The sequence below is a fragment of the Hordeum vulgare genome, chromosome 5H (genome assembly GCF_904849725.1).
Source record: "Hordeum vulgare subsp. vulgare chromosome 5H, MorexV3_pseudomolecules_assembly, whole genome shotgun sequence".
Lineage (NCBI taxonomy): Eukaryota > Viridiplantae > Streptophyta > Magnoliopsida > Poales > Poaceae > Hordeum > Hordeum vulgare.
In genome coordinates, this window is record NC_058522.1 from 566,240,303 (window position 1) to 566,255,337 (window position 15,035).

Genomic DNA, 15,035 nt, shown 5'->3' on the forward strand with positions numbered 1-15,035 from the left:
TGTAAGAAATATTTGAAAAAGGTCCGTCATTTTTAAAAAAGATTAACAAATTTAGAAAAATGCTGACCAGGTAGAGCTTAAGCTACAGTTTTAATATACTCACAACTACAAGAACAAATGCATGCATCACTCCACAACTACAAGAAAAAATGTTCGCGCATCCAAAAATTATTTTCCAATTTGAAAAATGTTCTGATTTTGAAAATATTCACGTTTTCTATTTTTGAGAGATTTTATAAGGGGACTGCTACGCATCTATCGGTGGATATTTATTAAATATCCACCACCTCGACAGCCGTTCGATCTCGCGCGTGTAGCCGTCCGATCCGTTGCGTCTGATCCGCTCTGGACGCAATTTCTGAAACGATGCTCGAGTTGCAGAAACTTTCGTTTTGTTGCAAAAAATAAACTTTGGATCCGTTAATTCCTAAAACAACGGTCGAGTTTCAGAAACAATTTGCTTGTTGCAGAATTTTTTTTTCTTCGTCTTTCTGTAACATAGATATTTTTACGGAAGAATTTTTTGCAACAAAGGTCGAGTTACAGAACGCGGCGGCGGGGGCAGGTCGAATTCCCCGCCGGCGAGCGCGGCGGCGACGAGCTCCTTGAGTTGGGCGAGCGCCTTTTGCTCGGGGTCGGCGAGGTCGGCGACAAGGTTGCTCTCCTCCTTGAAGGACGCGGTGGTGCCCTCGATGACCGCCCCGGCCTCCGCCTCCGCCTTCTCCATCTTCTTCTCCTCCTCGTCCTCCGCTGCCGCCTCGTCAGCCTTCCCGTCCACCACCTCCACGGCCTTCTCCTCCACCACCTTGCTCCTAAGGCCGAGGGAGCCGGGGCTGGCCATGGTTGTTGCGACGGGAGCTCGCCGGCGTCCGTGCCCCACACCTCCTCGTTCGCCGCGCGAGGTGGGGATCCGGTGATCCGACGAGGTGGGGATCTGGTGAGGGGCGGGCCGGCGGTGGAGGGCGGCGGGGCAGCGCACAGGCCGACGGTGGAGGGCGGCGGAGCAGGGGCGGCGGTAGGCCGGTGACGGCGTGCGTGCGGAGCCGCGGTAGGCTGACAACGGACTGGGCAGTTTCTGAAACAACTGCCCAGTTTCAGGAAAACGTTAGGCGCGGGATGGGAAAAATCAACGGATGAGGAGGCGGCGGATGGATCGCACAGATCCACCGGTGGAAGGTAAGACTTTTCCATTTTATAAAATGGTTCACATATTATAAAAAATGTTCGTGTTTTAGGGAAAAAAATATTTGTTTGGAAATGTGTTGTCCGTTTCGAAATATGTTCTAAAAATATTAAATATGTTCGTGATTTTAAAACGGGCCGGCCCAAAAAATGAATCCCGGTTGACATGGTGCGAAGGTTTGATTTAGACCAGGATTGCATATTCAGGATGCAATCGATCGGGATTTTGAGTTGAGAGTTTATTTCGTTCGACCAATACAAATTCAAGGTTAAAATTGAACTTTTTCCATTGCTAAACGTGTCCCTGCATGCCGTGGCGGGCGGCACGTTCAGCAGGCATGCTCGTGCCGTGGCGTGCCGGGCCGTCTGGCCAGGTATTCTATACTTTTTTCATTTGTTTTTGAAAAGAAAAATACTCAATCGCTTCGTTCCCGAGCGGCTTGAGAGAGCTGGGAGCAATGAGCTTGGTCTATCCACTCCTGCGGCTCCCATGTCGCTGCGCCCTCCCGGCGGCGCCGCGGGCCGCCGCAGCGTCGGTGGTGTCTCTGTCGGCCTCGGCCTCGGTCTCGTCGGCGGACGGCGGGGGTGACGGAGACGAGGAGCTGACGGCGCGGGAGAGGCGGGAGAGGCGGAGGGAGGCGAGGGAGCTCAAGGCGCGGGACTGGAAGGAGGAGGTGGAGGAGCAGCTCATCCACGAGCCGGCGCGGCGGCGGAAGAAGCCGCCGAAGCGGACGTGGCGGGAGGAGCTCAACCTCGACTTCCTCGCCGAGCACGGCCCGCAGTGGTGGCTCGTGCGCGTCTCCATGGCGCCCGGCACCGACTACGTCGACCTCATCACCAAGGCCGTCGCCCGCCGCTTCTCCGAGGTCTCCTTCAAGGTAGTATCGCCCCCAATCTCTCCTCTCGCCCCCGAACGGAGCAATGGATCGTTCGTGCAGTTCATTGGCCTGCTCTCTCACGAGCATTTTGCCGAACACCTGAAGCCCATGGGGTACGTGGATCGTGTTATGAGCAATGCCACGGCGCAAAACTGTCACCATCACTCACATTTCACATGGCAACGCTTGCCGTCGTGTTTCAGTTTCGGTAACTAAAGTTTCAGTCCTTATTACTGTAATCATACAGTATGTTAAATTTTGGGCTAGTGAGATGTGAGGTGAATCCAACTAAGATACACTTCAACACCTCCATCTAATTTGCAGACCATGTTGCCTTGAGCTGTTTTTCTCACAGATATTCTCTGCAGATATACAATCCTGCAATCCAAGTGAAGAAGAGACTGAAAAGTGGTTTAATCAGTACCAAGTCAAAACCTCTGCATCCTGGGCTGGTCTTTCTGTATTGCACTTTAAACAAGGAGCTTCATGACTTCATCAGAGACACCGAAGGTTGTTATGGTTTTATTGGAGCTACAAGAGGTTCTATGTGGGTACTTCTCAACTCATTCATCATACCTCTGTTTGCAACTTTATTTGCTCTTTGCTTCGATATTCTTGTTCGAATTATCCATACTCTTGCGTAGACAGCTGATGTTAGATAGCTTGCCACCCTGGATTTTTCAAGTGTTTGCGATGAGTATTGTATATTGTACAATTGTATGCCGTCCGTAGTTTCAGAATTGTCCTTTAACCCACAAAGTGACCAACAGGCAATGCTCATTACCCAATTTCCCCAAAACAGCTAGTGTACCAATTTGATGATCTGGACTTCTTTTTGGAGCACAAGTGTGCTATCTGCACTTCACATGAAGAACTTTTTTGAAGCAATAACTTGTTTGCTGCAATTGTAGCAGTGTATGAATGATAGTAGATTTGTGATATATACAGCAGCTGATCATATCTCGTATATGTTGTATGATCAGTTTTGCCCTTCTTGTGGCTGCCATCATACTAATACTTCCACCGTGCAGTAAAAGGCAGATTAAGAAGCCTAAACCAATTCCAGCTGAAGAAGTCGAATCAATTATTAAAAAGGAAAAGGAGGAACAAGAGAAAGTTGACAAAGAATTTGAAGACCTGGAAAACTGGAATAATGTCGGTTCCTTTAGCAAACCTGTTGAAGACTCTGAACTTATGTTAATTAATAAGATCAAGAAACAGGTCAAGAAATCAACTTCAAAAGGTGCCTCCAGCAACGACACTTTTACGCTCGGTGCCAGTGTTCATGTTCTCTCCGGGCCTTTTGCAGGCTTCACTGGCTCTCTTCTGGAAGTAATTCGTAAAAATAAGAAGGTTAGGCTGATGACAGCTTCATAGTGAACTAATTGTCTTTCTGCTCTCCATTGCCTTTTCTTCTCGTTTTATCTGGTTACTAAGAAGTGTTATCTCCCACAGGTTACTGTCCAGATGACACTTTTTGGCAAGGAGAGCTTTGTAGATCTAGATTTTGATCAAATTGAGGCACTCAATACTTAATGGTAATGAGAGTTGTCTCTGATACCTGAACACTTCTGAATTATGTTTTCCCTTAGTTCACTGAGCTATGACTGAGCACTGGACAATACTAGAATTTAACCAACATTTTCCAGGAATGAACATGTGCTACCGAACCTGCATCAGGTAGTGATAAAGTAACAGAATACCTGAGTCAAACTGTAATGCATTCGAAACATATAGGGAGTTACTAGTACGAGTGGGAAGGCTCTCTTTCCCCCAAATATTTGTAGTTGTGGACGGGCACCACGGTGCCCGTTTCAAAAAAACATTTTTTACTGCACAAAAAAATTCAAAACTTTTTACAAACACACACACGCATACATACTACACATGTGCAAAATTTCATTTCATTTTACATTCATACGTGGCGTACAAAAAAAGACAAATATGTATTTTCAAATGGGCCAGAATTTTTTGTTTTTGGGCCGGAAATTTGTTTTTTTATACAGCTTACAAATTATATTTTTTCAAAACAAAGTTTTATGGATCAGTAGTGAATACATACAAGTTTACACAGAATTATGTTTTTGGAACTTTTGACTGATTTTTGATTTTTTTTAAAAGGACGCCATGGTGCCCAAGCACACAAACTTCGCTCTCCTCTTTCCCCTGGTTATGACCTGAAAAGAATCATATAGGGAATTACTAGTACAAGTGGGGAGTCTCTCTTTCCCCTGGCCATGACCTGAAAAGAATCATGTAGGGAGAAGACTTGCATATTTTTCATGCACAAAATAAATTGTGTATCTGGAGTATGTGACCTCACATGTGGGCCTTTGGTTATAGGATAGGACAATCATTCGTTATCATTGCTGCTTCCCCAAGGCCCCAAGTGAAGTAAATCAAGTATATTTAAGGTTCTTCTGTAAGAAAATTTTATCATTGTTCCATGATATGTCAGTAGGGCGTCCATCAAATTGACTTTTCCCCCACAGCGCTTCCATATATTTCAGATCCTCTAAGCTTCGTGGGCCTTTTTCCATTCTGGGTTTTCATATATTTTGTGTTCTTACAAAAATAAATTGTATCTCACATTTATTTTTCATGTCTGAACAGCTAGGCACAGACGCACTGTATCAGTAGTTTTGTTTGTCGAAATAGATTCAGAAGTTTTGTCAGTTGGGCCCTGGAGATATGAATAAAGCACTTGGGGTATATGGATCTGTTGAAGACCACCGGATTGGGTGACAAACACAACAGAATAGTTAGCCTGTGAGCCACAGTAAACATTAAGCCGTAAGTACTCTCCACCACCATGTGTTTAAACAACTAAACGAGCTCTGTGAATGGATCCTGAACTAAATAATCTCTTCTTTCAGCCTGGCAAGTGTTTGGAAACGCTGGTTTTTGCGGACCAGGATTGGTTCAACAGGAAATCGCCGACTTGGTTGCTAAAGTTTCACCTCGACCTATAGTTCTACTATCATGTAGAGAGCAATGTTTCAACACTTTGTATTCCTTTTTAGCACCACAGGATACTAATTCATTTCATAATTCTGATCAGTACATTCATTTTTCAACCAAATCAAATGGTGGTAAAAGAAGGCCGGTTTTCATTGGAGATCGTTATGTCTAGCAATCTTGAAGTGTGCTGCCCCATCTGCTTTGCTTTCTGACAGAGTGAGGCCACTTCGGAGAAACAGTTCCAATCGAGTTGTTTTCATCAGTGTGCCATCCTTGAGACCAAAAGGCTTACAGTACAAGTTTCCTACTTTCCTCCCTTTTACCTACGGTTTGTGGCAATGTGCTATGATGATGCTTGGAACAAAGCCTGCAACGTCTCCACCTGAGCAGATCTATCATCTTCGTTCCTTTTTCATGCCATGCTTTTCAGTGACATGCATCGAACAAGACACCTCCCATCTTTCTTGCTGCCGCCCAAAATGTTTTCTTTTTCAATCAGTGTTTCCAAACAACTTATATTTTTCAGACAAATTGATCAAATCAAAGGTGATGATGGTACTTGGTAGGGACTTGATGTTCTTGGCCACACAACACACATCTCAGAACCTTGCATGTCTCCTCATCTCTCCTGCCTAAAAACAAGGGTGCACATCGGTGCATTGTGGCTGCACAGTGCCACATCAATGCACACAATGATGAGCCAACTGAATGCCCGAATGATACACGGCCACTCAAGGAAATTGTACTGATCAGTACAGAATGAGCCAGGAAAATTGTACTGTTAGTTGGAACACTTCAGTGAACAAGGTTTTACACATGAGATTTCTCGAGAGAGCTTAGCTTTAGCAAGGATCAAGTACATGGGGGAACTAATTAAGGCAGGGAGTCAAGTGCAGCTCGGGTAGCTGCACCAGGCTCCAGCTAGCAGGAGAGATGGGGTGGCCCGTGGCTCATGCGGATCGCATCCGTGATCTCGCCCCGTCTGCCACAGTGGGTGTCACTGTCGGCTGCCGCGGGGCACGAGGTACACCCGGGCGCGCACCACGGCGGCGTTGCACAGCTTGAACCCCGGCGCCACCGCGAACCCGACCACCATGCCGCCGCGGGGAGCGGACCCGGCCACGCTCTCCATGTACTCCGGGTGGAACTCGGCGCCGCGGCCGGCCTCGAAGTGGCTGGGCGGCGGCTCCAGCGCGAACGCCAGCAGGTGCAGCAGCCACACCGCCTTGGCCGCCCGCAGGAACTCACCGTAGAACGGCGTCCGCGGGTGCGCCCCCGCCTTCTTGTGCTCGTCGCCGCCGAGGACGGCCTCCTCCACGCGCGGCGGGAGCAGGGACGCGAACTTGCTGGCGGCGTACCGCCCGAAGGAGCAGGTCGGGAGCACGCCCAGGAGCTCGCCCGGGTCCATGCCGCGCATGTCGCGGTACTGCGCGTACCGCTCCCGCCGGAACGCCGCCGGGTCGAGGAGGGACGAGAGGGACCCGTCCAGGTAGAAGGACTCGTGCTCGAAGCCGCCGAGCAGGACGGCCGTGGCGTGCGCCTCCAGCGCGTGTTTGGCGAGCTGCGGGGAGGTGACCGGGATCTTGGTGACGGACCGCGTGGCCGCCGCTGGGTCCAGCCCAGCCGCGCGGAGCAGGTGGAGGAGGTGCGCCGCGAACGCCCGCGTCGCCGCGCGGGCCTGCTCGGCGCATGCGACGAACAGCTCCGCCGTCGGCGCGCCGACCTCCGCGGCGGGGGCGGCGGCGAGGATGTGGTGGTGCTTCTTGGAGGGGTGGAGGCGCGCGTTGCTGCGGCGGGTGGCGGCGGCGGCGAGCTTCTCCTTGAGCCCGTCCACCTCGGCCTGCTTGCCCTGGAGCTGTCGGCGGAGGTCGTCGAGCGCGGCCTCGTAGGGCGCGACGGCCTCGCGGAGCGGCGGGGCGGAGGGGCTGGGGCGCGGGATGCGGCCGCCCGGGGAAGCCGCGGCGCGGCGGAAGCGGTCGCGGAGGCGCGCGAGGTGGCGGAGCTCGGCGACGACGCCGGCGTCGGCGGCGCGCATCCGGTCGGGGTCCCAGGGGCAGTGCGCGCCCTGCAGCGCCGCGTACGCGCGCCGCACGCCGGAGACCGCGTCGAACACCTCCGCCATGAGCGCCTCCGCGTCGCCCGCCCGCTCGGCCCCCTCCACCTTCTTGGCCTCCGCCTCCTTCGCCGCGGCGGCATTGTTGGCCCGCCGCTTCTCCTCCTCCGCCTCCTCCCAGATCCTGAGCCTACTGGCCTCCTCGTCCCCCTCGTCCGCCCGGACCGTGGGGCGCGGGCACTCGTCCTCCGCGTCGGCGTCGGCGTCGGCGGCGTCCCCAAAGTCGGCGAAGGGGTCGTCGTCGTCGTCGGAGGCGTCGAGGTCGGAGCCGTCGAGGGTGTAGGTGCCCGGGAAGCGGTTGGAGAGGCAGGAGGAGGCGACGCGGTGGATCAGATCGCCGATGGTGACCGCCTTGCTCGCCATCTTCCTTCTTCTCGCTTGGTTGGACTCTGTGATGGAGAGAGATGCTCTGCGGTGTGAAGCGCGGCTAGATGCGGACAAGGGAGTGAGCCGAGCCGAGCTGGTCCCGTCCTGTGCTGCTACTTTTACGTGTTTAACCTCAGGTCAGCTGTGAGTGAACAGTGAGCACCGTCAGTTCCATCTATTATTAGCTGCTAAAGTACCACTCACAGTCCTGTCTAATCCGTCTGAGACGGTCCTTAGTCCTGACCTTTTTAGCACTCTAGCACTAGCAGCACCGGGGCCTTTCTTTTCGACTGTCCTTCAAGTGTGTGATTAAGCTTAACCACTCTTGTTGATCGATCAACCTGGGGCTTTGTTTGTACATCCATGGTTCTTTTTTCAGTCAAGTTCATCTATGTAAAACTAGTCATTGTTAGAGAATCTTAAATCCGTCTCAAACGTCCGATCAAGCCGCCCGATCAGTGATCGGTCATAAAAAATCAACCTAACCGGATTCGGGCCTCAAACGTCCGGATTGACCGGCACCCCTCATATCCATCCCAAATATGGGGCGGATATGGGGAGCCCGGGCATGGACATGCCCGCTTGGCCTGCATCAACTTCACATATATTCGTCCTCATGCATTGGCCGGACCAAATCCTAGTCACTTTACTCCCTCCCATCCGCCACCCTACCTCACCTTGGCGATCTTCGACCTTCTTCGGCATGGAGGGTAGTGGATCCGACTTCTACCAGTCTGGATCCATCGACTGGGGGATCGTCCCCTACGGAGTGGAGGAGGCAATGGTCGTTCACATTGCACTCTGCCGCTCCCGTGAGGACAACGCCCGACCGATGGCACGATCTGTCCGTCGCGACTCCATAACGTCCGCTCAACGAGTGCTCGTTTCCTAAGGGGCGGGATCATCGAGGTCCCGACAGGCGGATCCATCGACAGTTCCGACGGACTTCGAGTGAAGATGTATGGGTGTTAGATTTGTTACATTGTAAATCACATAAGATGTGAAGCTCGATTATTGACACTAGTGCAAGTGAGAGACTGTTGGAAATATGTCATAGAGGCAATAATAAAATAGTTATTATTATATTTCCTGTTTCAAGATAATTGTTTATTATCCATGCTATAATTGTACTGAATGGAAACATAAATACATGTGTGCATATATAGACAAAACAATGTCCCTAACATTGTTGAGGAAATCGTTAACTGGTAGCTGCTCGGTTGGCTGGCGACTAGGGGATTAATAGGCTAACCGGCAAGTTAATCGGCCATTTAATCAGTTAATCAGACGATTTATCAGTTAATCGGCTACTCGATGACCTAACGAGTAGAAATTAATCGGTAAGTTAACTGGTTACTCGGACGAATTCTTGAACAGGGGTCCCTAGTGAGCCTCTAGTTGACTAGCTCGTTGATCAAAGATGGTTAAGGTTTCCTGGCCATGGACAAGTGTTGTCGGTTGATAACGGGATCACATCATTACGAGAATGATGTGATGGACAAGACCCAAACTATAAACGTAGCATGTGATCGTGTCATTTTGTTGCTATTGTTTTCTGCATGTCAAGTATACGTTCCTATGACCATGAAATCATGTAACTCACTAACACCGGAGGAATGCCTTGTGTGTATCAAACATCGCAATGTTATTGGGTGATTATAAAGGTGCTCTACATGTATCTTCGAAGGTGTCCGTTGAGTTAGCATGGATCAAGACTGGAATTTGTCACTCCGTATAACGAAGACGTATCTCGGGGCCCACTCGGTAATACAACATCACAAACAAGCCTTGGAAGCAATGTGACTAAAGAGTTAGCCACGGGAGTTTGTGTTACGGAACGAGTAAGGAGACTTGTCGGTAACGAGATTGAAATGGGTATGAAGATACCGACGATCGAATCTCGGGCAAGTATCATATCGAAGGACAAACGGAATGTTATACGGGATTAACTGAATCCTTGACATAGATGTTCAACCGATAAGATCTTCGTAGAATATGTAGGATCCAATATGGGCATCCAGGTATCGCTATTGGATATTGACCGGAGAGTGTCTCGGTCATGGCTACATAGCTCTCGAACCCGCAGGGTCTGCACACTTAAGGTTCAGTGATGTTTCGGTAGTATTGAGTTATGTATGTTGGTGACCGAAAGTTGTTCAGAGTTTCGGATGAGATCCCCGACGTCACGAGGAGCTCCGGAATGGTCCGGAGGTAAAGATTGATATATAGGAATGTTGCATTTGGCTTCCGGGAAGATTTCGGGCATTACCCGTAAAGTACCAGGAGTGACGAATGGGTTCCGGGGTTTTACCGCGAGGGCCACCCACCCGGGAGAAGGCGTATTGGACTTAGAGTGGCACATCATCCCTTAGTGGGCTGGTGTAGCCAGCCCAATAAGTCCAATTCGGCCAAAGAGCAAAAAGAAAAAGAAAAGGAAAAAAAGAAAGGAGGTGGACAAGTGGGGAAGGAGTCCTCCACCAAACCGAATTGGAGGACTCCTCCCTCTTGGCTCGGTCGAAGCTCCTCCTTGGAGTAGGAGGCAATCCAGCCCTCCCCCTTGTTCCTCCTATATATAGTGGAGGTTTTGAGGGCAAAAGGCACCGGAAAAAAGCCACGTGCCGCCCTCTTCTCCACAGATCGTCTTCCCTGTCTAGATTAGTCCGACATAGCTTGGCAAATCCCTGCTTGAGTAGTCCACCACCACCACCATGTCGTCGTGCTGCCGGGGAACTCATCTACCTCTTCGACCCTCTTGCTGGATCAAGAAGGCGAAGATCGTCATCAAGATGTACGTGTGTTGAACGCGGAGGTGCCGTCCGTTCGGCGCTAGATCGGGACGGATTTCGTGGGATGCTTGCGGTTCGGATCGCGAAGACGTTCGACTACATCAACCGCGTTTCTTAATGCTTCCCGCTTAGCGATTGACTCTGTGACAGCAGACCTGTTGGAATTATGCCCTAGAGGCAATAATAAATGTATAGTTATTATTATAATTCCTGTATCAAGATAATAGTTTATTATCCATGCTATAATTGTATTGAATGAAGACTCATTTACATGTGTGGATACATAGACAAAACACCGTCCCTAGCATGCCTCTAGTTGGCTAGCCAGTTGATCGATGATAGTCAGTGTCTTCTGATTATGAACAAGGTGTTGTTGCTTGATAACTGGATCACGTCATTGGGAGAATCACGTGATGGACTAGACCCAAACTAATAGACGTAGCATGTTGATCGTGTCATTTTGTTGCTACTGTTTTCTGCGTGTCAAGTATTTATTCCTATGACCATGAGATCATATAACTCACTGACACCGGAGGAATGCTTTGTGTGTATCAAACGTCGCAACGTAACTGGGTGACTATAAAGATGCTCTACAGGTATCTCCGAAGGTGTTAGTTGAGTTAGTATGGATCAAGACTGGGATTTGTCACTCCGTGTGACGGAGAGGTATCTCGGGGCCCACTCGGTAATACAACATCACACATAAGCCTTGCAAGCAATGTAACTTAGTGTAAGTTGTAGGATCTTGTATTACGGAACGAGTAAAGAGACTTGCCGGTAAACGAGATTGAAATAGGTATGCGGATACTGACGATCGAATCTCGGGCAAGTAACATACCGAAGGACAAAGGGAATGACATACGGGATTATACGAATCCTTGGCACTGAGGTTCAAACGATAAGATCTTCGTAGAATATGTAGGATCCAATATGGGCATCCAGGTCCCGCTATTGGATATTGACCGAGGAGTCTCTCGGGTCATGTCTACATAATTCTCGAACCCGCAGGGTCTGCACACTTAAGGTTCGACGTTGTTTTATGCGTATTTGAGTTATATGGTTGGTTACCGAATGTTGTTCGGAGTCCCGGGTGAGATCACGGACGTCACGAGGGTTTCCGGAATGGTCCGGAAACGAAGATTGATATATAGGATGACCTCATTTGATTACCGGAAGGTTTTCGGAGTTACCGGGAATGTACCGGGAATGACGAATGGGTTCCGGGAGTTCACCGGGGGGGGGGGGGCAACCCACCCCGGGGAAGCCCATAGGCTTTGGGGAGACACACCAGCCCTTAGTGGGCTGGTGGGACAGCCCCAAGGGGGCCTATGCGCCAAGAAAAAGAAATCAAAGGAAAAGAAAAAAAAAGAGGGAGGAAGTGGGAAGGGAGGGGGACTCCTCCCACCAAACCAAGTCCAACTCGGTTTGGGGGGGGAGTCCTCCCCCCCTTGGCTCGGCCGACCCCTTGAGGGTCCCTTGGACCCCAAGGCAAGGTCCCCCTCCCTCCTCCTATATATATGGAGCTTTTAGGGCAGATTTGAGACGACTTTCTCACGGCTGCCCGACCACATACCTCCATAGTTTTTCCTCTAGATCGCGTTTCTGCGGAACTCGGGCGGAGCCCTGCTGAGACAAGGTCATCACCAACCTCCGGAGCACCGTCACGCTGCCGGAGAACTCTTCTACCTCTCCGTCTCTCTTGCTGGATCAAGAAGGCCGAGATCATCGTCGAGCTGTACGTGTGCTGAACGCGGAGGTGCCGTCCGTTCGGTACTAGATCGTGGGACTGATCGCGGGATTGTTCGCGGGGCGGATCGAGGGACGTGAGGACGTTCCACTACATCAACCGCGTTCTCTAACGCTTCTGCTGTACGATCTACAAGGGTACGTAGATCACTCATCCCCTCTCGTAGATGGACATCACCATGATAGGGCTTCGTGCGCGTAGGAAAATTTTTGTTTCCCATGCGACGTTCCCCCACAAGACCTTCCCCTGCAACGGCACCAGAAGAATACTGCTAGCACTCTCCGGCAATCGAAACTAGAAGAATGTTGTTGACGGCCCACCAGCACGTGGGATCGTAGCAGTTTTCGAGGGTAGAGTATTCGATCAGAATTTGTTGATCGCCAAACAGGAGGTGAGAGGATACTCTCAAGTATTAGCAGCTGAATGTGTCAGATTCAACCACACCTGAAAGATTAGTATCTGCAAGCAAAATAGTAACAACAAAGTAGTATGATAACAACGGTGTCAGAAACGATTTGTTGACGGCAGACTATTCCTAGCGATTGTATCGATGGCGCCAAGTTGCCCGTTGACGGAAATTGTCAGTTCCCGTCAACGACCAGCGAATCAAGATTGTAGCAGGTAACAACAGTGTAACGAGTAATAGCAGCGTTAAGGAACAGCAGTAGTGACAGCAGTAGCAAGTAGCAACAGTAGCAGCAGAGCAAGACAAGTAACAGCAGCAGAGCAAGACTTGTAACAGCAGCAATAGGACAAACTCGTAGGCAATGGGTCGGTGATTTGTTTGGATGATATTCATCATGCAACAATTATAACACGGAGAGATATGTGGCTAGCTCCCGTTCGTCAATGTGATGTAGGCATGCATTCCGTGTGTCGTCATACGTGCTTAGGGAAAAGAACTTGCATGACATCTATTGTCCATCCCTCCCGTGGCAGCGGGGTCCAAAAGGAAACTATGGGATATTAAGGTTCTCCTTTTAATAAAGAACCGGACCAACGCATTAGCACTTGGTGAACACATGAACTCCTCAAACTATGGTCATCACCGGGAGTGGTTCCGGTTATTGTCACTCCGGGGTTGCTGGATCATAACACATAGTAGGTAACTACAACTTGCAAGATCGGATCTAAAACACACATATATTGGTGACAACATAATAATTTCAGATATGAAATCATGGCACTCGGGCCCTAGTGACAAGCATTAAGCATGGCAAAGTAGTAGCAACATCAATCTCATAACATAGTGGATACTAGGGATCAATCCCCGTCAAAACTAACTCGATTACATGATAGATCTCATCCTACTCATCACCGCCCAGCGAGCCTACGAATAGATTACTCACGAACGATGAAGAGCTTCATGGAATTGGAGAGGGAAGAAGGTTGATGATGACGATGGCGACGATTTCCCCTCTCCGGAGCCCAAAACGGACTCCAGATCTGCCCTCGAGATGAAGAACAAGTTGTGGCGGCGCCTCAGTATCGCAAACGCGACGAAATCTTCTATTTTTATTTTTTCTGGGACGAAAGTGAACTTATAGAGCTAAGATTCGGGGCGGTAGAGCCACGTGGGCCCCACAAGCTTGCCCACCGCCACCAGGGGGTGGCGGCTAGAGGGCTTGTGGCCCATTGGCCCACCCCCTTAGGTGGATCTTTGCGCAGGTATTTTTCATATTTTCCAAAAATAATCTCCGTAAATTTTCAGGACGTTTGGAGAACTTTGATTTCTGCACAAAAACAACACCAAGGCAATTCTGCTGAAAACAGCGTCAGTCGAGGTTAGTTTCATTCAAATCATGCAAATTAGAGTCCAAAACAAGGGCAAAAGAGTTTGGAAAAGTAGATACGATGGAGACGCATCAGCGATCTACAAGGGTATGTGGATCCGATCTCCCCTCTCGTAGATGATCATCACCATGATAGGTCTTTCGTGTGCGTACGATTTTTTTTGTTTCCCATGCAACGTTCCCCATCAGGGTAGAGGTAAGCTATCCTACTGGAGCTCAGCACAGCTCACCGAAGCAACTATCCTACCGCACCCCGCAAAATTGAGCTCACCGGAGTCGAGCTCGTGCGGTAGTAGATGCTCTCCATCGCTCGGTCATCGTCCTCGTCGGAGGAGAGCTCGACGTAAATGCTCTCCTGCGCAGTGGCTTTGCAGCGCCACTCCTCCTGCTTGTGGCCAAAGGCGAGCGCCAACACGACACCCTGCTCATAGAGCACGGTGTCGATCTCCTCTCCCCTCCGGCGGCGCTATTGGTCCTCTTCCGCCTCCCGCGCACTCCGCGCCAGCAGCATGGGTAAGCTATCCGCCTCCGTAGGGGGAGGAAATCCTCCGATCCAATGACGCCCCCGGCAGGTCACTGCGGCACCGCCTCGGCCTCCGGTTCCATCTTCGCCGACGGGAGCTCCTCTTACTCCCTCTTCACCGGGGGGAGGGATAGGAGCGCGAGCTCGATGCCTCATAGGAGCTGCCGGAGAAGAGGCGGCCGCGCGAGCGGTCGTACTCCTCTGTCTCGCGACGGAGGAGCGACAGTCGCGACGTCATGCCCCATTGCGTCTACCGGTGGGCGGCACGCTTCCGGGCGATGTCAGATCTGACGCGACGAGCCCTCTCGGGGTCATCATTCCTACGGCCGTCGGAGTTGGCCATCAAGGACGGTGGAATGGAGCGGCTAGGTGTTGGAATGGAGGCGCGCGACAGCGGATCTGAGGCGCCGACGGTGAGGTGGGGGCTTTTCTTGGCGGCGGGGGGATAGGGTTTTTACCCGCATCCACCGGCCGAACCCGCAGATGTAGTGTTCGAGCGGTCGCGTTTACGGGCCACCGCGAAAGTTTTACGGATCGGACCGCGTTTGCAGTATCTGGTGTGACATAAAAAAATAGTCCTAACCTGTATAGTCATCGGAATTTTACAGTTCCAACGATTATACGGGGTATGCTAGAGATGCTCTTAAGTTTGATCAACACTATAGGAAAATATGCTAAGATCTACA

The 15,035-nt window shown here is 50.5% G+C and overlaps 2 protein-coding genes across 5 annotated transcripts; one reads left to right on the forward strand and one right to left on the reverse strand.

Moving 5' to 3' along the window:
- Window positions 1-1,590: 1,590 nt before the first annotated feature.
- Window positions 1,591-5,178, forward strand: LOC123453113 (transcription termination/antitermination protein NusG). 4 transcript variants are annotated; one of them, XR_006632702.1, is made up of 8 exons: window positions 1,591-2,060; window positions 2,429-2,607; window positions 3,092-3,413; window positions 3,516-3,598; window positions 4,182-4,316; window positions 4,404-4,474; window positions 4,674-4,853; window positions 4,937-5,178. XR_006632702.1 is itself a non-coding variant. In XM_045129878.1 (5 exons), exons 1-4 carry the CDS (start codon window positions 1,641-1,643, stop codon window positions 3,594-3,596), a joined length of 1,002 nt encoding a protein of 333 aa, XP_044985813.1. In that variant the 5' UTR covers window positions 1,591-1,640; the 3' UTR covers window positions 3,597-3,598; window positions 4,182-4,478. The 4 variants fall into 4 exon arrangements, 1 of the variants encoding a protein (XP_044985813.1); XR_006632701.1 differs by having other exon boundaries at window positions 4,182-4,474; XR_006632700.1 differs by lacking the exons at window positions 4,182-4,316; window positions 4,404-4,474.
- A 603-nt stretch (window positions 5,179-5,781) lies between these two features.
- LOC123453112 (protein GRAVITROPIC IN THE LIGHT 1) lies at window positions 5,782-7,935 on the reverse strand. Its single transcript, XM_045129877.1, has one exon. The coding sequence runs from the start codon at window positions 7,495-7,497 to the stop codon at window positions 6,019-6,021; it is 1,479 nt and encodes a 492-aa protein (XP_044985812.1). The 5' UTR covers window positions 7,498-7,935; the 3' UTR covers window positions 5,782-6,018.
- Window positions 7,936-15,035: the final 7,100 nt, after the last annotated feature.

Excerpts from the sequence above, each read along its gene's own strand:
- LOC123453113 (XM_045129878.1), top strand. The coding sequence starts at position 1,641 with ATGAGCTTGGTCTATCCACTCCTGCGGCTCCCATGTCGCTGCGCCCTC. Across the intron at positions 2,608-3,091 it reads GGAGCTACAAGAGGTTCTAT|TAAAAGGCAGATTAAGAAGC; the intron begins GTGGGTACTTCT and ends TCCACCGTGCAG. Across the intron at positions 3,414-3,515 it reads TAATTCGTAAAAATAAGAAG|GTTACTGTCCAGATGACACT; the intron begins GTTAGGCTGATG and ends TATCTCCCACAG.
- LOC123453112 (XM_045129877.1), bottom strand. The coding sequence starts at position 7,497 with ATGGCGAGCAAGGCGGTCACCATCGGCGATCTGATCCACCGCGTCGCC.